General features: G+C 43.1%; 1 protein-coding gene across 16 annotated transcripts in view; it reads left to right on the forward strand.

Moving 5' to 3' along the window:
• ULK4 (unc-51 like kinase 4) overlaps nucleotides 1-19,864 on the forward strand; it is a 570,273-nt gene that overhangs the window by 84,160 nt on the left and 466,249 nt on the right. For 15 of the 16 annotated variants that reach the window (XR_006206962.1, XR_006206963.1, XR_006206964.1 and 12 more), the window contains exons 18-19: nucleotides 9,553-9,660; nucleotides 13,940-14,023. Coding sequence is in view for 13 of the 16 variants with exons in the window: in XM_042954274.1 (XP_042810208.1) it covers nucleotides 9,553-9,660; nucleotides 13,940-14,023 (192 nt within the window). In the remaining 3 variants the exon portion in view is untranslated. The remainder of the gene's footprint in view (nucleotides 1-9,552; nucleotides 9,661-13,939; nucleotides 14,024-19,864) is intronic. The other variant, XM_042954277.1, reaches the window with a different exon arrangement.

Here is a 19,864-nt window from a genome sequence, read left to right on the forward strand (position 1 = left end):
CCAGGGGCTATGTTAATTTGGTTCAGTAAAGCTAGCACGGCTGAACTGCAGCTCTAATAGGCATCGTCAGCTGATTAAATTTGCAGTAATCTGTAGTCCTGCTCTGTAACCCATGTGGCTTCTGTACTGGCCTGACAGGCAAGTTAAACGGGGTCGTGGTAGAAATCACCATCCCTGTACCTCTCAAGTATTTGGTGCCATTGAGTCCTAATAATTGACCTGGCCGGATATGACCTGCTTTCGGTTTCCTGTCATTGGGTGGGCAGGCAGGGAAGGTGTTGTAGTTCCAGGACCTTCTACTTTGTCTCTTGGTACTCTGAATAGACCTCAGTCCACTCGTTGGGAATCCATTGTGGGGATCCTGCTAGTTGCTGAGTGTATCTTTTCTCATTGTATGTTCTAGACTTAGGAAAATAACTGAGGATAGCTCCATGGGCCCACTGGACAGATGTGAGATGGGTTTAGTAAGATCCCATGTGGCACATGGCCTTGATAAGCTCTTTCTTGATCTGACTACCGCAGTACAGTGGTTTCTTAGGTCTCCAGAGATCAGCCCAAGTTCAGAGCCAGAGGGTCTGGGCATTTCCCTTTTCCCAGTGCTCAGTCCCATGGTAAATGTCTGAGGACAGTCTGGGGAAGGAAGGTGGTGGGGAACATCCCCAGCATTCGCTCTGTGGCCATTTTGTAGGGATCTCTTCGGAGGGGACCGTTAGCTTAATGGAGGAGCTCTGGGTCTGTGAAGCAGCTTGGGCCTGGGGTCTGGATGAGAGGCCGTCCTTGTCCTGGACTCCAGGGCATCAGAATCTGTGATCACAGATAGCATGTGACTCACGGTGGCACTTGTGCCTACAGTTAAGTGCTGCATGGGCTTCTACCCTTGCTGGATCCCATCCCATTATTCCCATTGTGACCAGAGAACCCAATTCCACTGTCAGTTTGCTCCACTGTCCCTTCTGGCCTGTCAAGGATAGCCACCTCAGAGCTTCTCAAAGATGCTGGTGTCCCTCTCACTAAGGCATGCTTTTCAGGCCCACCTTGGAGGGATGGTTTAGGGGGTGGCTGGGCAGGTTGCATTTTGTAGAACCACGTCAACATTTTCAGTTCCCTGAGCTTTCAGACTCTGTTTTCTGTAATTCGGATGTCCAGGCTATGCCCTGGACCGACTAAACCAGAGTCTCTGGGGCTAGATGCAGGTATCTATAGTTTTTAAAGCTTTGCAAATGATTCCAATACGCAGGCAATATTGAATTCCACAGTAGTGATTTCAATGTTGTCCTAGACCTTAAGCGTCACTGGGCAACTTGTTAGACATCTAGTACAGATTCTCAGGCCCCCCACCCCAGACCTACTGAATGAGAATCTCTGGGGGTGGAGTTCAGCAGTGTATCTTTACAAATTCTTCGGTGATTATGAAGCACAATAAAATTGAGAACCACTGCTCTACAGTCTCGGGGAATCCTAGCATTTTGACCTCATTAACTGTAGACCATCATTAAGGTCAGGTTGCTGCTGGTCAGCCTGGCAAAGTCCCAGGTGCTTGAATCTCTGGTCTCCCAGGTGAGAGGCAATGTGAATGTGATCTGCAGACTTGCTTTTCAGACCTGGTTCAATTCTTAGGGAAGATTTCCTCCCTGCCTCCCACTGTTTTATTCAGTACCAAGATCTCAAGATTCCTTACCATCCTCTTTTGTAGGCTGGTTCACTTTTTATTCATATATCCTTGGGGTTTCTTTTCTTTTCTCTTCTTTTCTTTTCTTTTCTTTTTTAAATATGGTTTATTGTCAAATTGGTTTCCATGCAACACCCAGTGCTCATCCCAACAAGTGCCCTTCTCTCTGCTCATTACCCACTTTCCCCTCTCCCCCACCCCCCATCTATCCTTGGTTTGCTCTTAGTCCTTAAGAGTCTCTTATGGTTTGCCTTCCTCCCTCTCTGTAACTCCACCCCCCCCTTCTCCTCCCCCGTGGTTTTCTGTTAAGTTTCTCAAGATCCACATATGAGTGAAAACATAGGGTATCTGTCTTTCTCTGCCTGGCTTATTTCACTTAGCATAACACTCTCCAGTTCCATCCATGTTGCAGCAAATGACCGGATTTCATTCTTTCTCATTGTCAAGTAGTATTCCATTGTATATATGAACCACGTTTTCTTTATTTATTCGTCAGTTGATGGACATTTAGACTCTTTCCATAATTTGGCTATTGTTGAAAGTGCTGCTATAAACTATAGGGGACATGTGCCCCCATGCATCAGTACTCCTGTATCCCTTGGGTAAATTCCTAGCAGTGCTATTGCTGGGTCATAGGGTAGATCTATTTTTAATTTTTGGAGGAACCTCCACACTGTTTTCCAGAGCGGCTGCACCAGTTTGCATTCCCACCAACAGTGCAAGAGGGTTCCCGTTTCTCCACGTCCTTGCCAGCATCTGTAGTCTCCTGATCCATCCTTGGGGTTTCATCTGAATGTGAATGGTCTCCTATATTTGATGCCACACTATGGGCAGGCCCTGAGGTGTGTCTCTTGTTCCGTTTCAGAAGGTTGTTTCAAGATCACCAAGATTTAGCACATGCCGCCAGGGTTAAAGTATCTAGAGGGTTTACTTATTTCTCTGTTTTCCTCTTTTCTCTCTACTTTTGGTCTTTGAGGTTTCCTTAATTTCTTGCCGGTTCAACTATGCATTTTATAAAGCTATTTAAAAAGATTTTTTCCAGCATTTTTTGTTATTTTCAGTGGGAGGCGTATTCAGGATATTTTGTCTACCACCCATCAGAATGTACAAAAGAATTTTAACGGTTACTCAGGTTTCACACTACAGATTTATTGCAGTCTGACCTCTGATTTCTTAATCTGCATAGCAAGATCTATCCAGATACTTTTAATACACTGCTTTTCTAGTAGTTGGTGCCTTGCATTCATGGTGGCAGATCCATGACATAAATGTTGATGGCAGATTTTAGCTGCCATACAAATGATCATCTTTCCTCCTTAGATGTGTGTGCCATAGTTTCCTGTTTTATTAGTGATTATTTGAATTATGAAAACTCCTTTATTTCTGTGTATAACTAGGATGGTCTCCTTGAATTGAATGAGGGATCAGTCTCCTGACTGGCTAGTTTACGTTGTGGTAACGAAGACCTTGGACGTCTCGGGCTCACCTTTGATCCTGCGGGCCTAGGTGGCTCCAAGGGCAGCTGACCTCAGCATTCCCGGCTGTTTCCACATTTCCATCTCCATCCAGTGTCGTGCTTGAACGTTTCCTGGGGCAGGGAAGAGAGGCGGGAAAATTGCACGTGGGTGTATGGACATCGTTTCCATGTTCAGTAGGCTGGAACTAGTCACACCAAGGGGGCTGGGAAATCTTTTTGTGTGTCCAGGAAAGGAGGGGAACTGTTGGCCACTTTTCTGGGTTGACTCTGCCTAAGTGTAGCCTAACGGGTATTTATTAGGGGATGAGCAAGGTCAAAGGCTCCAAGAGACTGCTTTGGAGCAGTGAGGACCTGGCGGCTCTGGAAGGCCTCTGGAGCAGGACCCTCTTGGAGTCTTGCTTGCGGCCGCTGCCAGAATGAGTGAGTGAAGGTCAGCTATGCCGTTACTGTGGGTCACTCCACTCAAGGTTCATCTTTCTTTCTCTCTTTCTCTTTCTCTCTTTCTCTCTCTCTCTTTCTTTCTCTCTTTCTCTCTCTCTCTCTCTCTTTCTCTCTCTCTCTCTCTCTTTCTCTTTCTCTTTCTCTTTCTCTTTCTCTTTCTCTTTCTCTTTCTCTTTCTCTCTCTCTCTCTCTCTCTCTTTCTCTTTCTCTCTCTCTCTCTCTCTCTCTCTCTCTCTCTCTGTTTCTTTTAAATGTTGATTTTTGGGAGAGTGTGAGCATGAGTGGGGGAGGGACAGAGAGCGGGAGACAGAGGATCTGAAGTAAGCTCTGTGCTGAGCTCAGGAACCGTGAGATCCAGACCTGAGCTGACGTTGGACACTTAACCAGCTGAGCCACGCAGGTGCCCCAGGGTTCATATTTCCGAGCAAGAGCCCCGCTGGCTGAGTTTCGATTGTGGCCTTCTCTTGACTGCACCACACTGTGGGAGGAAAGAGGTTCTGAGGGGAGTTGGGGACCCTTTCAGGTTCCATATTTAGGGTGCAGAATGCCTGTTTTGTCATCCCACAAACTAAACCCAGTACAGGAAAGGTACAAAAGAGGTTGAGGAGTGTTAGGAAGAGGGACTGGATGACCGGTGACCAAAAAGTGACCGGTTTCTTTTGCAGTTGAAATTTGTTGACACCTAATTTAAAAACAAAACAAGAGGCTATGAAGTTGATAGAGTTGGTATACTGAGTGCTTCCAAACTTTCTATATGACTGTAAAAGACGGCATAAGAAATCTGCTTAGGTGTTTTATTTGCTTTTCCTGACAGTTTTCCTTTTTTTTTTTTTTTAAATGTTTATTTATTTTTGAGAGAGAGAGAGACCTTGGATGCACAACTGGGAAAGAGGCAGAGGAAGAGCGAGATGGAGAATCCCAAGCAGGCTTTGCACTGTGCGGGGTTGGAACCCACAAACATGAGATCATGATCTGAGCTGAAATCAAGTGTTGGATGCCCAAGGAACTAAGCCACCCAGGCGCCCCGACAGTTTGTTATTTTTGAGAGAAGGAATCCACCGATTATAGGTTATTTGTTTATATTTAGGCCTCAACAGGGAAGTGACAAGTTAGCAGTCCTTACTTGAGGTTCCCCATTACCTGATTTTAGGAGTTAGATGCCAACCGATACTGAGATAATTAAAGGTTACGTCCACGGCGATAATGTTAAAACTTTGACGTCAAGATGTCACCAGGAGAGGTTCATGCAGACTACGCTGCTTCGTTGCAATAATATTTTTGGTTATTAAATACAGAACAGAATTCTATTCCCGTCAAACAAGTTTGCCATCTGTCTTCTGCATCATTGACCTGTCTTTATGTGTCAAGACTTCCTTCTCTGCCTCACTTTTTAACCAGCACTTGTGAAAAGGAGGGTTTAAGTTTCAAGTCCACAGGTGTGATTTTACTTGTGAAGGCTTAATCAGAAACGCAGGACCCAAAGGAATGTAAGATTCAGTACAAATAAAATTCAGGCAAGGACTGTGAGGCTCACAGTGTTCTTATTTTATATGCCCTCACTATGTTTGGGACATTGAAAGTGGGGTTCTAAGAAAGAAAAAGCCTGGGCAGAGTGCTGTCCGTTGGAATTTTTGGTTTACTTGAGTTTGTGGATGGAATACCTCTTATTTCAGAGGTTAGGGGAGAATACTGAGCAACATCTAATTTAAAAGGTTATGTTCTAGCTCTTACGATGACTGCTGCTGTGTCTCCTATTGGGAGTAGTTAGGTAGGGCTTTAAAAATGTCCCTGTGGGGTAAAAACACTGACTAGGAAATGCCAGCTACTTCCTGGATCTGGAGTTTAGTTCAGTTTCTGTTTGTAGCTGTTCATTGTATACCTGTGAACATGGACACTTAAGAACTATTTTGAGGGTCAAGAGCAAGCAAATGATATCTGTGCAAGTGTCCAAGCATTAGTTTTATAACTGCGGAACTTCCAAGCTTTGGTATTCATACTTCTTAGTTCGCCATCTTCCTGTCTTTTTGCCTTTGACCTGAGAGACTCAGTCCAGGCTACGTGAGATTGGTGCACATGTGACCATTTAGTTCAATCTGATGCCTTCGTATAAAGCCAGAAGAGGCCTCATTCCACCTTGTCAGAGTTGTGATAAAATGGGTTTGGATTTCAAAGCAGTTTAAGAAATACTACAATCTTAAATTATTATGTGTAGTGGCCAATCGACCAATCATGGCTTTAGTTGCAGAAGGATGGTCTCCATTAATGACGGTGTATATTTGCCTCAAAGCACAGTGATGCTAGAAATAAGCCCTCTCCCACCCCCTCATTTTCCTTTACTTAGGTTTTTCAAAAAATGGCACACAATACTAGCATAATGCTTGAATATCTGCCCTGGTTCCCCCCCCCCCCCCCCCCCCCCCCGCCTCCCCCTCAGTTTCAGTGTTAGAAGGCCAGGTGAATTTTCACAGAATACAGGAAAACATACATAAGAACAGTACCTTCGAATTACTCATATTTTTGAGTTTGAAGAAGGACTAAACAAATCTATTTTTAACCTTTTGTTCTGTTTAGTATTGGCATTTTCAAATGTCATTGTACACAGGTCAACGAAAACTTGTTTTTCTCTTTGGTTATTTGTCCCTCATGTGGAATGGTTGTTTATTATTCTTACGGTTGTGCTTTTCAATATTAAAATTTCTTTAAAAATGACAAGTGAAGGGGCCCCTGGGCGGCTCAGTTGGTTTCGTGTCCGACTTTGGCTCAGGTCATGATCTCATGGCTTGTTGAGTTTGAGCCACACACGCTGGGCTCTGTGCTGACAGCTCAGAGCCCGGAGCCTGCTGCGGGTTCCGTGTCTCCCTGTCTCTTTGCCTGCTTGCACTCTGTCTCTGTCTCTCTCTCTCAAAAAATAAACATTAAAGAAAAAAACAAGTGGAAAATCTATGCAAATAACATTGCAGACAAGCATTGTGTTGTGTACCGTTTAGTGCTATCCAAAGTTAAACTGTTTTGCAAGTGAGCTGTCCGCTGGCTGTGGTGTTACTAGCTTGGATTATATGATGTGTATCTGTTTACAAGACACTAAGCTCCAAAGCAATTTCTGTTAAGCTGCAGGCGGTTCAGACAGTTTTATCTCTTTAAAGATCTTCAGCATTAAAGTGTTTTTAATTTCAAGTGACGTTGACGGATTCAAAACGCCAGTGGATTCGACAATGGGGAAATATTGTAAATCCCTGCCCCTAACTTGGTGAAGCAGAAAGTAGGATCTAGGTTTCCAATGTAGTATGAGGTTGAGTCTTTAAAAGAATTAGGCCTTTTACTTGGAGATAATTGTAGATCATATGCCGTCGTGAGAACTAGTACAGAGATACTGTGTGTTCTTGATCCAGTTTTTCACAATGGTAACATCTTGGGAGTCCTACGGTATGATATTACAGCCAGGATGCTGACACTGAGAGAGTTAAGGTACGGAGGCGTTTCATCACCAAGAATAGTTCGTGTTGCTGTTTATCATTTGTCTCACCCCCACTCCAGCCGCTGGCAGCCACTCATCTATTCTCCATTTCTATACTTGTATGATTTTGAGAATGGCGCGTGAGTGCAGTCATATCGTGTAGCCTTTCGGGACTGGCTTTTAGACTTTGGTGTCATTCTTTGGAGATTCATCCAGGTTGTTCCACGTGTCAGTAGTTGGTTCCTTTTTATTGCTTAATGGGACTCCATGGTATCAGTTGTACCACAGTTCGTTTAACCATCCCCCTGTTGCAAGACACCAGTGTCATTCCCAGGTTTGACAGTTATGAGTAAAGCTCTTACAAACACTGACGTACAGGTCTTTGTGTGGATGAAAGTCTTCATTTCTCTGGGAAAAATGCTTGAGATTTGGGGTTCAGGAAAGAGTGGACTTGCCACCAAATCACAGTTTCTCTGGGATATATGCTTAGGGGTACAGTTTGCTGGGTCCTTTGGTATATGCATGTTGAGTGTTTTTTGGTTTTTGTTTTTTTTTTCCAGACACTGCTGCAGTTTTCTAGAGTAGCTGTACCATTTTGTATCCTACCAGCAATTTCTGAGTGGTCTAGTTTTTCTCCCTCCTTAGCAGCAATTGGTGTTGTCATGTTTTTATTTTTTTATTTTTGCCATTCTGATAGGTGTGTAGTGTTCTCTCATTGTGGTTGTAATTTGTATTTCCTTAACTGCTAATGATGTTGAACATGTTTTCATGTGCTTATTTGTCAACTGTATATCTTCTTTGATACAGTGTCTGTGCTTTTGGTGCCCAGTCTACTTTCTACCTAGACTCTGAAGAGTTTACCCCATTCTCCCCTCCCCTAATTTTATAGTTTCATGTTTTACATTTAACTCTGTGATCCATTTTAAGTTCGTATGTTGTATAAAGCGTTAGACTTAGGTTGAGGCTTGCTTTTTGTTCGTCCTTTGGATGGTCCCGTCGCTCCAGCATCATTTGTTGAAAAGGCTGACTTTCCTCCTTTGGATTGCCTTTGCACTTTTCTCAGAAATCAGCAGGCCATTCTTGTGGAGCTATTTTTGGATTCTGTGTTCCATTGATTGATATATCTGTCTCTGGCAGTGCCTCACAGTTTTGATTACATTATGTATATACTGAGTGTTGAGATCAGATTAATTTCAGCACTTTTTCCCCCAAATTGTTTTGGCTATTCTAATTATTTTACCTTTACACATAAATTTTGTTTTATTAAATTTTTTTTTAATGTTTGTTTTTGAGAGAGAGACAGAGTGCAACTGAGGGAGGGACAGGGAGGGAGAGGGAGACACAGAATCTGAAACAGGCTCCAGATTCTGAGCTAACATTATGAGATGTTAGCACAGAGCCTGACTTGGGGCTCGAACTAGGGAATGGCAAGATCATGACCTGAGCTGAAGTCGGACCCTTAACTGACTGAGCTACCCAGCACCCCTTGTTCGGTTTATATTTAAGTATTTGATATTTTTAGTGATTGCAAATAGCATTTTTTTTTAATGCTCATTTATTTGTGAGAGAGAGAAAGAGAGAGGGAGGGAGGAAGGAGGGAGTGGCAGAGAGAGACAGAGAGAGAGAGAGAGAGGGAGACAAGCTCCCTCTCTGAAGCAGGCTCCAAGCTCTGAGCTGTCAGCACAGAGCCCGTTTTGGGGCTGGAACTCACAAATTGCGAGATCCAGACCTGAGCCGAGGTTTTATGCTTAACCAGCTGAGCCACCCAGGAGCCCCTGAATTACGCTGTTTTAGAGCAGTGCTTCCACACTACGTATTTTGTTTGTTTGTTTCAGAATTGGGCCCCTCTATATGTAGCATCCTGAACCTACTCTATCTTACTTTATGGGTCACACTGTGATTTCATTGACGTGTGTTCTGGTGTATGAATTCCGGCAATGAGTGTATGTAATTTTCTTAGCATGACACCTAGGAAATTAACTGGATTTGATAAAATAGCCTACTGAATTTTTAAGTGGATTATATTGACACTTCGGAATAACATTTACTACTCTGAGATTTTGGGAGGAGTCATTTAAAAGTTTAAGGCAGTGTAAGAGTTTTTTCGAAGTTGGAGGTGCTGGGGCATGGTAGGCTCTGTCCTGCCATCTGTGTTCAGTTCTGGTGTCTGAGTGAACTGGATGGAGACCTGCTGCCCTCTTTGAAGCCTCCGTTCCTTGTGTTTAGAGACTGAGTAACAGAGGCCTTGCAGGATCAGCCATGGAGTGCAAGATCTTAGTAACTGACAAGTGCTGTATGTATGTGCCTTTCTTTCACTAGATACATTTTTACCTTTCTCTGGGACACTTACTGCTTTCTCAGGAATAAGACCCATGTTTTGAAAATAATTTGGAAACTAGTTCTTAAAAATGGAGAGTGAATTTTGTTGAGTGTCTTGTCTTTTACCTGTAGGTTAAAGAACTAAGAGATACATATGAACTAATCTCTCTCTTTCTTTCCCCCCCTTTTCAGGCAATTACTGTCTTAACTGAGTTAATTAGGGAAAACTTCAGAAATAGCAAATTAAAACAGTGCCTCTTACCAACCCTTGGGGAGCTGATCTACCTTGTAGCCACCCAGGTGAGACCTTCTGATTACCTCTATTGCTATTTGACATGTTCTGACATATCCTGGCTAACAAGCGTTAATATCCTATAAAAGTTGTTTTGGTTTCGCCCCTTAGAGCATTGCATGTTGGAATCAGCTTGTCCAGTTCTGCAAATCATTAAAAAAAAAAAAAAAATTACATTGCGCAGATCAATTTGGGAAGTACTGTTATCTTGATAATTTTGAGTCTTCTGCTGTGTATTTGGAATTGTACTGAATGTGTCTTTTTTTTTTTTTTTAATGTTTTTATTTTAGAGAGCGAGAGAGTGAGCATGAGTGGGGGGGAGAGGGGCAGAGGAGGAGAGAGAGAGAGAATCCCAGGCAGGCTCCATGGTCAGTGGTCATTGCAGAGCCTGACATGAGGCTTGATGCCATGAGCCGGGGGTCATGACCAAGTTTTGCAGGCCCCCAGAGTAAAAGCAGACTTTCGGTGCTCAGCTTAGCCTTCATGCTTGCAGTTTGATTCTTTGTTTCCCTGTCAGATCTCTGATGCATTGTGAGGATGTCAGAATAAAAAGAGTTGCTTTCATTAGAAGAGTGGTCAGGTGCCTAGTTGGCCGTCTGATCAGGGATGAGAGTGTAGTGTAATTCTTTTTGTTGTTTCTTTTCTTTTCTTTTTTTGAATTATTATTATTCCCTCCAGCTTAATTGAGATATAATTGGCATGCAGCCAACTGTACATGTTTAATGATTACAATTTGATCAATTTATACACACACACACACACACACACACACCTGTGAAAGCATCACCACAGTTCAGATAATGAACATACCTGTCATTTCCAAAAGACTCTCCACACTTTTTGCAATAATACCTTCCTCCTGCCCTTCCTACTGCTGCCCGCATCCACTCATTTACTTTCTGTCACACAGACTAGTTTGCATTTTCTAGAATCTTTTGGACTCATATAGAATGCTATTTCTATTTGCTTTGAGAAGTAGATGTAAAGAATCCCCTTCTTTGGTACATACTTTAATTGGGTATAAGCTAGGCTATTTTAATAAAGGGGTGGTTCTGTGGCATTTGACTTCAACTTAGGTTAGCAAACTGGAAACGGAAGTTAGGTCCCTGGATCCATAAAAATCATTAACTTTTCACGAGATGAGGGCTTTTCTGGAACGGTCACTCTGAATATATGTGAACCTTCAAATCTCCGCTCAGTGCTGGTGTAGTAAGACTGACCCGATGTGATAGTGTGTATTGTGTACAATACAGAGACCTAAGCCCTGTCCTGTTGGCTCTCTGGAAGCACCCCAAGGTGACAGGCTTGAGAAGGGAAGAGCAGAGCAGAATCGGCCAACAACATGATGAGGCAGTTTGCTTATTGTTTGTGTGTATTTTCTTTTATCAGGGGTACCTCCCACCTTGAGCCTGGGCGTTCCTGTTGTGTCACCTTTTTGTCCAGCTGATAATGATCTCTCACCTGCCCTGTTGCAAGAACTCTTAGATGACCTCCTTGCTTTGCTCTGTGCCTGTTACCCTCTGTTAGCCAGACGGAGCCTGTGAAAACCACGGGCGTCTACAGTGTCTTTCACTCCTCAGAGCCCTCCAGCGCTTCTTCCCGTCACAGCCAAATCCTGCCACTGACCTTGTAGGCCCTGGGGGGCCGCCTTCCCGGTACCTGTGTGACCTCCTCTCTCCCTGCTGTCCTACTGCCTTCCTCCTCCCGCCACACTGACCTCCCCATGGCTCTTTGAACCCGCCATGCCACGCTCCTGCCTCAACACCTTTGCACTTGTTCATCCTGCTGGCAGTGATTCTCCCTGAGATACTTGCGTTTTCTCGGTTCGGATCCCTTCAGAGGGTCTTCTCCTTGTGTGGTCTTGCGTGGTAGGAGATGGGGCCACCCTACCTACGGTCTTCCTCTCGCTCCGTACCCTGCTCTGGTTTTCTTTGTAGCAGCCCCAGCATCTTGACTGACTTGTCTTGTTTTCTCCTCCTCCACCTACTTCTTCCTTCTTTCTCTTCTTCGTCTTCTTTCCCCACTAAATACTATTAAGACAGAAAATTTATCAGTCCTGTTCACGGCTGTGTGACCATCATTTAGAAGAATTCCTGGCACTTCGTAAGTGCTTCTATAAGGCGCGCCCCACACCAAGACCAACGGGACAGGAGGGAGTGAGCAAGGAGGCAGGGCTGGAGAGACTGGCCAGCATGTTCAGGAAGGAATCTGGATGAGTCCGAAGTCGTCGTCTTAAGCCTGTGAGCAAGGGGAAGTCACTAGGGTTTTAAAGAAGGGTAATGGTGTCATCTGATTTCAGTGCCAGAGGGATGACTCTGGCTTAAAGGAGGAGAATAGGTGGGAGAATGGTAAGAAAAGATTCTGAGCTGAAATGAGAGTAAGCGAAGTAGGAGTGAAGTTAGGCGTGCGAAGAGGGTGTTTCAGGAAAGAGAAAGCCAGTAGGGCTGCGGTAGCTGACGGTCCATGAAAAGTTCTGAAAAGAGCCTGCTGGATCGAGTGGCGTGAAAGTCACCAGAAACTCAACAGGAGCTGTTTTATATGTTTACTTACTTGACTTCAAGCGAGGGAGTTGGAAGAAAGCATCCTGGAGCGCGCTGAGCCTCTAGCAGGAGGTGAGGAAGCTGGGACCAGCAATGTGAATCGAGAATAGGTGTGAAAAGGAATGGAGGGGCCGAGGCCGAAGGGAGCCCCGTTTGGAAGATGGGGACGGTGAGGTTATTGTAGTGGAAATGGAAAGGACCCCGTGGACAGGGCTTGGAAAATTTAGCAGTATGGGGTAGGTAGCAAGGTAATGACCCTGGAGGAGGCAGGATGGGAATGGGATGCTGGGCCCACGTGGAAGGGGTGGAGGAGCCTGTCCCGTTGTAACCGCTGGGTGTAGGTAGCAGACGGCTTCAGGGGTAGGAACGCCGGGAGCTGCTTTCTCACTCACGACTTCCGTGATCTCTGTGGCGGAGGAAAGTCGGTGCGGTGGCCAGAGGATCACGGCTGTGAAGTGGCCCTTTCTGAGAGGGAGTCGGAGGGAGTGGGAGAACCGGATGCTGCAGAGTGAGAGGGAATTGGTCGGAGAACCGGATGCTGCAGAGTGAGAACGAAGCTCCCTGGGCTTGCTGATCCCACGTCATCCATGGGCTCTGTGTTCTGGGGTCACCCCTCTCAGAGCCCGGCTGCCTGAGCGCAGGCCTGGGGAAGCAGGCCGCCGGCTCCCTCGGGGGTTGGTTTCCCCAGAGAAGGGAAAAGGACATGCGGGAAGGGTTTTGGCCTTTGGCAGGAGGGATTAAACGGCAGACCAGGGGATCTAAGTGGCTGGGGGAGGGTAGGCGATAGAGTACAGAAAGGGTGCGGTAGACGGTCTGAACAAGTGAGCTGGAAGGGAAGAAAGTCACGTTTGGACGTGAAATTGGGTACTGAATTTTTGTGATTTTCGATAGTGATTTTCAAGCTGCAGCAGCCTGGGATGATAATGTCTAGCCTCTGACCTGTGTGGGATTCTGTGATGGAGCAAGGATACGGTTTTAATGGGTCATGATTCTCAGCATACGTATAAAAAGCATCTGGACCATAAGGTACTAGTTCTAAAATTTGGATGGTCTTAAATATTTTCTCCAAACAGAACCTAAAGAGATTCATTGCCTTAAAGGGATTAATTGCCCCCCCAATCTTTCTGTGTGGTACCTAATTTATAATTAGATTTTATTTGAGAAATTACAGTCGTGTTTCTGTGGTTGTTACCCTAACTTGGTTCTTCTGTGAGCGAATCCTTGCCGATGTCATTAAAATCAGCGAACCCACCAGTCACACTTGCTTATTTTTATTTAGCACCTTGTCTTACCGGGCAACATACTGCCTTTTACTTATGCTTGTGGGTTTTCCTGAGATCCTCCTCAGAGCTGTGTATTCTGTGCTTTCAAATCCTTTCAACTAGTGGAATACCTTTCAGGTAGGAATATCTGTAGTCTCACCTACGATTGTCAGTAGAGTAGTTTCTCTGCCAGGTGGATCGTATTGTCCTTTCTTCGTTTTCTTTTTTTCTTCTTCCTGCCTGGCTTCTGATGAAGGGGTCTGATGAACATCATATAGAACATGAGGAGAAAGGAGAAACACCTTGTATGTGCAACGTGGTCAAAGACCCCCTCACTGGGTCAGAATTGCCAGGTAGTGATACTTTTCAATAGGATATTAAGAAGCCTCAGAGAGTTTGTATGTTTGAAACGGCCTTTTTCTCGAACGGGTTAATCTCTTTTGTGCTGTTAGCTTCACTGCTTTTCCTTCCACTTTTTTTTTTAGGAAGAAAAAAAAAAGAACCCTAGAGAATGCTGGGCCGTTCCCTTGGCTTCGTACACAGTGCTAATGAGGTGCCTTCGGGAAGGGGTAAGACTCCTTTGTGGTCCTCTGTAGACACCCGCCATCGTAATAACCCTTCAGGCGCTGTGTGAGGAGTGTAGCCTGCAGCCGTGCCGGGAGCTTGTCAGCCGAGTCTCGCTCCTGAATTTAAATAATCCCGACAAGCCGCTGTGAGCAAGTGACCTATGGTCATTCAGCTCGCTCATTCACTTTTTGAAGCGTCTCGCCTTTTTAAAACACGATAGCAAACACAAGCAGCGTAAGCAGCTTTTTCATAACCTATCCTCAGTACTCCCCTGCTCTTAAACTCCCTGACACACCAGTTTAGCAAGCAGGGTGTATGCAGAGACCTCGCTGGGGGCCTCAAAAGCCCCGTGATTATCTTGTCGGCTTGCCATTGTGCAGTTCAGAAACAGGAACCTTCCGCCAGTATCCACTGATTTTAATATTAAGTGGTATTTATCATGTGATTCTTTTTTTTCAATTCATTCACGGTCCTTCTCATGCCGTTGGTGGTGGCTGCAAACCAGCCAGCTGGCCAACTAACCGACTGGCATAGGGAGCTCGTGTGTGTGACTTTGTAAAGAATTGAGTAGCTGACCTAAAAGGGTCACGTTTTCTGTTTGCTTTAAACCATTTGACATTGTTTCACCCAAGGCAGAGCCATAGGCTAAAGACATTCCTTCAGGAATGAAAAAACCACGTCACAGTAAACATGTTCCTTTTGAGTTCATTACTTCCTCCGTCATTGAATGGTAAGGGTTCCAGGTGCAGGAGCGCTCTGCATGGTCTTGCCCTAGTGATCCAGAAAGGAAGTTTGAAAACTTCCTAGCCTGTAGGGTTGGAGATGTCAGCTGTCATTATGGGGTATGAATAAAGCCAGTAAACTGTGCTTTACCAAAGATACGAGAATTAAGTCATGTTTCTCTGTAGTCAAAAGACGTGTTTCAGTTTATCACTCAAGACCTCAAGCTAGGCACACTTGGGGACACACAGATGAAGAAGGTGAATACTCTTCACGCACAGTGATCTGACCTATTGGGGGAGATCAGATAAAAACAAAGTGGATTATGTCAACTGTATAAATGTGGAAGCACAGAACTATGGGAACTCAAAGGAGAGAGGGAGCCTTCTAGGAACTTTTTTCACAGCGTAAAGAAATTTTGCAAACTTTGTATCTTAATTTTTAAAACTAAGATTGTTAGGGAAAAATCTGTTATTTGACGGCCAACAGGACTGATTAGGGAATTTCAGTCCCTGCCTGACGACTTCCCTTCCAGATTCTTGTTCCCACCCTGCTTGCCTCAGGTGCCAAATTACTACTGTTGGGAAAATAAGTAAAGTTCTGCACCATAAGATGGCCTATGGGACTAAGACAAGCTCTAATTCCCAGCTTAGAGACTCCTCTTCTGGGTTCTTCCTGCCCTGTTTGCAGCGTGCCCGAAAGCCATCAGGAATGCGGAAGATGACGCTATAAATTACCCTTCCCACCTGCATTCGGCACTCAGATCTCTGGAGAATGCTCTCCTCTGAGCCCACCCGTGTAAAATAAATCTCCTTCCTTCCAAGATCTCCGAGTGCCGCTTGGTTCTTCTGCCGGGTGATCCAGACCAGTTTCCATAATAAGACTAAGGGGCAGTAAAAGGTTACTAATTCTAGTTCATGAGGTTGTATCCTTAATCGAGTATTTTCTCCCACACCCTTCCGTGTTTTTCATTGTATGTGTAAGATGAAGAATAATGCCTGATATCCGTGTGTATTATTAAACAATTATTTTTAATCATTATGATACTTCGTATTTTAGTAGCAAATGTGCCTTTTATTGTCTTGGTATATATGACAGGTCTTGTGTATTTTCCATAAAGAGGGAGGGAAGTCCAGGCCTCTATACAAAAATTTTATTGTACGTTAGAAAAGCAGTTAAATATGTGCTTGGACAGCACATGCAGGTGTCTCTCACTTTTCGAAAGTACACGTTGCGCCACTTAACTTTTACAGAAGACCCACATTAGTACTTGTTTTCTCTCATTGAAAGAAATACGAAGAGGGTTTCAGCTCCCACGAAAAAAGGCAAAAAACACAAACAGCATTCAGGGTTTGTTTTGCAGCCAGTTGTTACACAGGCAGGCCTCGGCCTGTGCCGAGAAGCAGGGAGAGTGGCCCGCCAAGGTCCTTCCTTCCCCAGGAACTACGTTCGGCATCTCAGCATCAAGCCACTGAGCCCACCGTGCCTTCAAGCGTCTGTGCCTTGTGTTGATGTATTTTCTGCATCCATTAACAAGATGTGTCCTAAGGTATCAGAGAAGCCTGAGAGACGTTATTTTTGGGGTCTGGGAATACTCAAAACCTTTTCTATTTAGATTATGGTGATAGCTCTTGGTTTTACACCATTTGGGTTTACTAAAGGTTTCATAGGAACAGGGTACTTTTGGATAGTGGGAGAAACCTAAACTTGAACATTGTCTCTGTAACACAGATCGATTAGGGGTTGATTATCCCCCCTAAAAAAAGATTTGTTTACAAAAATAACTGAATTGTAGCAGTTCTTTAGCATGTATCTAATGTATTTAGGACGTAGTCGAAGGTGAATAATTTCTAAGCCTCTTATTTTCAACAATTAATTTGTTCCATGTAGAAAAACTTTCCCCAGCACCTACTGGTATTTCCTGATGTAGGGGTGTGTGTGTGTGAAACATATAAACAAAAGAGTATGTGAAATTTATGTGTATGTTTAAAAGCACACTGATACACCCACTCTCTTTATTTTTATTTTTATTTAATTTAATTTTTTATTTTTTTCAATTTACATCCAAATTAGTTAGGATATAGTGCAACAATGATTTCAGGAGTAGATTCCTTAGTGCCCCTTACCCATTTAGCCCATCCCCCCTCCCACAACCCCTCCAGTAATCCTCTGTTTGTTCTCCATATTTGAGTCTCTTATGTTCCCCCTCCCTGTTTTTATATTATTTTTGCTTCCCTTCCCTTGTGTTCATCTGTTGTGTCTTAAAGTCCCCATATGAGTGAACTCATGTGATATTTGATTTTCTGACTAATTTCACTTAGCATAAGACCCTCTAGTTCCATCCACATAGTTGCAAATGGCAAGATTTCATTCTTTTTGATTGTCGAGTAATACTCCATTTTGTGTGTGTGTGTGTGTGTGTGTGTGTGTGTATATATACACACACCACATCTTTATCCATTCACCCATCGATGGACATTTGGGCTCTTTCCATACTTTGGCTATTGTTGATAGTGCTGCTATCAGCATGGGGGTGCATGTGTCCCTTCGAAACAGCACACCTGTATCCCTTGGGTAAATGCCTAGTAGTGCAGTTGCTGGGTCTTAGGGTAGTTCTATTTTTAGTTCTTTGAGGAACCTCCATACTGTTTTCCAGAGTGGCTGCACCAGTTTGCATTCCCAACACCCACTCTCTTTAAAAACAAACAAACAAAACCCAAAAAAACTGGTAACAGATTTCTTCTCTGTCCTTCCGGGATTGCAGCTTGCTCTTTTCTTTCAAGGAGTAGCCACTATTCTTACCTTATGATAAACATTCCCAAGTATTTCTTTATCACGTTTCCATCTTTGATTGGTTCTTAAGGCTGAACTTTATATAAATAAATGGCACCAAATCCTGTGGAGACTTTATTTTGCTCAAAATTAGGTTGAAGTTGATACATGCCAATTGTGTAAACTATAGTTCATTTATACTACTGCATTGTATGTTGTTGGAATGTGCCTCAATACACTCAGACACACGTGTGTATCAGTTTGTATTCCCACCAGTAGGGTATAGGAGTACCCTTGAACCCATGTCTTGAACATTTGATCTAGTCAGACTTTAAATTTTTGTCAATCTTCTGGGCATTAAATGTTTTCTCATAATAGCTTTAATATGCATTTTTGTGGTTACTAATATGGTCACCATCCTTTTTTATTTATCTTGTTTTGTTTGGGGGGGGGATTTATGTTGCTTTGTAGGAATTCTCTACACTGCCTCCCTTACCACAAGCCTGCTGTTATAAAATGTTTGAAATAACTAGAAAAGGAAAGAAGACTATAATGACCTTTATTTCCATCACTTAGTGTCAACAGTTTTTAACATTTTGCTCTCCTTGCTTTGTTGTAATATAGGTGTGTATGTATATATTCATATGTACATGCATTTATTCATTTATTTATATTCATTTGTTTTCTGAACTGTTTGAAAAAAAACGCAGATGCCATTGGCACTTCATCCATTGGAATGTTTGTGTATTCTGGATACTAATCTTTGGTTTATATGTGTTACTAGATCCTTTCTGATGGTGGTTGGGCTTTTCATTTTCTTAACCAACTGAGCCACCCAGGTGCCCCAAGGGCTTTTCATTTTCTTACAATATCCGATGATAAGCAGAAGTTCCTCATTTTAATGTAGCTAAATTTATCAATTTTTTTCTGTTATGATTAGCTTTTTGTGTCTCATATGCTTCTCTACTTCACCATCAATAGATGGTCTATTCCATTTTCTTCTAAAAGTTTTAGTTTGGGGCGCCTGGGTGGCTCAGTCGGCTAAGCGTCCGACTTCGGCTCAGGTCATGATCTCGCGGTTCGTGAGTTCGAGCCCCGCGTCGGGCTCTGTGCTGACAGCTCAGAGCCTGGAGCCTGTTTCAGATTCTGTGTCTCCCTCTCTCTCTCTGACCCTCCCCTGTTCATGCTCTGTCTCTCTCTGTCTCAAAGGTAAATAAACGTTAAAAAAAAAATTAAAAAAAAAATACAAGTTTTATTTTTCCTTTATTTAGAACTTTATTTGTAATTGTTCTGTGTGTGCGCTGCTGTGTATGGGTAGTTTTATCTTTTTAAAAATGTTTTTATTTTTGAAAGAGTGCGTGGGCAGGGGAGGGGCAGAGAGAAGGAGAGAGAGAATCTCAGGCTCCGCACTGTCAGCACAGAGCCTGACACAGGGCTTGAACTCACAAACCACGAGATCAAGATCTGAGCTGAAATCAGCTGAGTCGCCCTGGGTAGTTTTATCTTAAAAAAAAAAAAAAAAAAATATATATATATATATATATATATGTATATATATATATATATGTATATATATGTATATGTATATATATGTATATGTATATATATGTATATGTATATATATGTATATGTATATATATGTATATGTATATATATGTATATATATATGTATGTAATGAGTTCTCCCAGGATTTTTTAATGAGAAAGTCACCCTCTTCCCACTGCTCTGCAGTGTCCCCTTGTCTCATCAGTGTCTTTTCCTGGGCTCTGTTTGGTTCTGTTGGTCTATTATCTGTCTCTGTGTCATACTATCTAAATTAATACTTTCTATTATTTAATACTAAGGATATGGGGAGTTTTCCCCTACTAACATAATCTTTTTCAATAGTTTCTCAGTTAATTTTGTTCCTTTCACTTTCGTGTAGTTTTTAGATTCACCTTTTCAGGTTCACCTGTTTGGATGTTAAGAACACATCTGCAAATGAATTTGAGAAAAATCGGTTGATATTAGTAGTAAATGGAATGCATACTCAATGAGAAGACCAATAATAGGAGAATGACACATTTGATTAAAAAAAACCTGAAGATAACTGATTGAAGTTGCTTTGAATTCTTGATGAGATTCAGCCGATGTATTTAATTTATTGCTTAAGCTACCTCTCAGATGTAGGTCCCATTCTTTACAGATAACATTTATGAAACATCTATTATGTACCGCTAGGTGCAGGAAAGGTAAAGGTAAATTAAGATGCTGCCCTGCCTTCAGTTTTCAGGAAAGAAATTTTTTTTTTATCCTTAGTTCTGTACACCAGCCTTTTATTGTTGTTTTGGTAACTTCATTTGCTTTGGTT

Source organism: Panthera leo, chromosome C2, assembly GCF_018350215.1.
Source record: "Panthera leo isolate Ple1 chromosome C2, P.leo_Ple1_pat1.1, whole genome shotgun sequence".
Lineage (NCBI taxonomy): Eukaryota > Metazoa > Chordata > Mammalia > Carnivora > Felidae > Panthera > Panthera leo.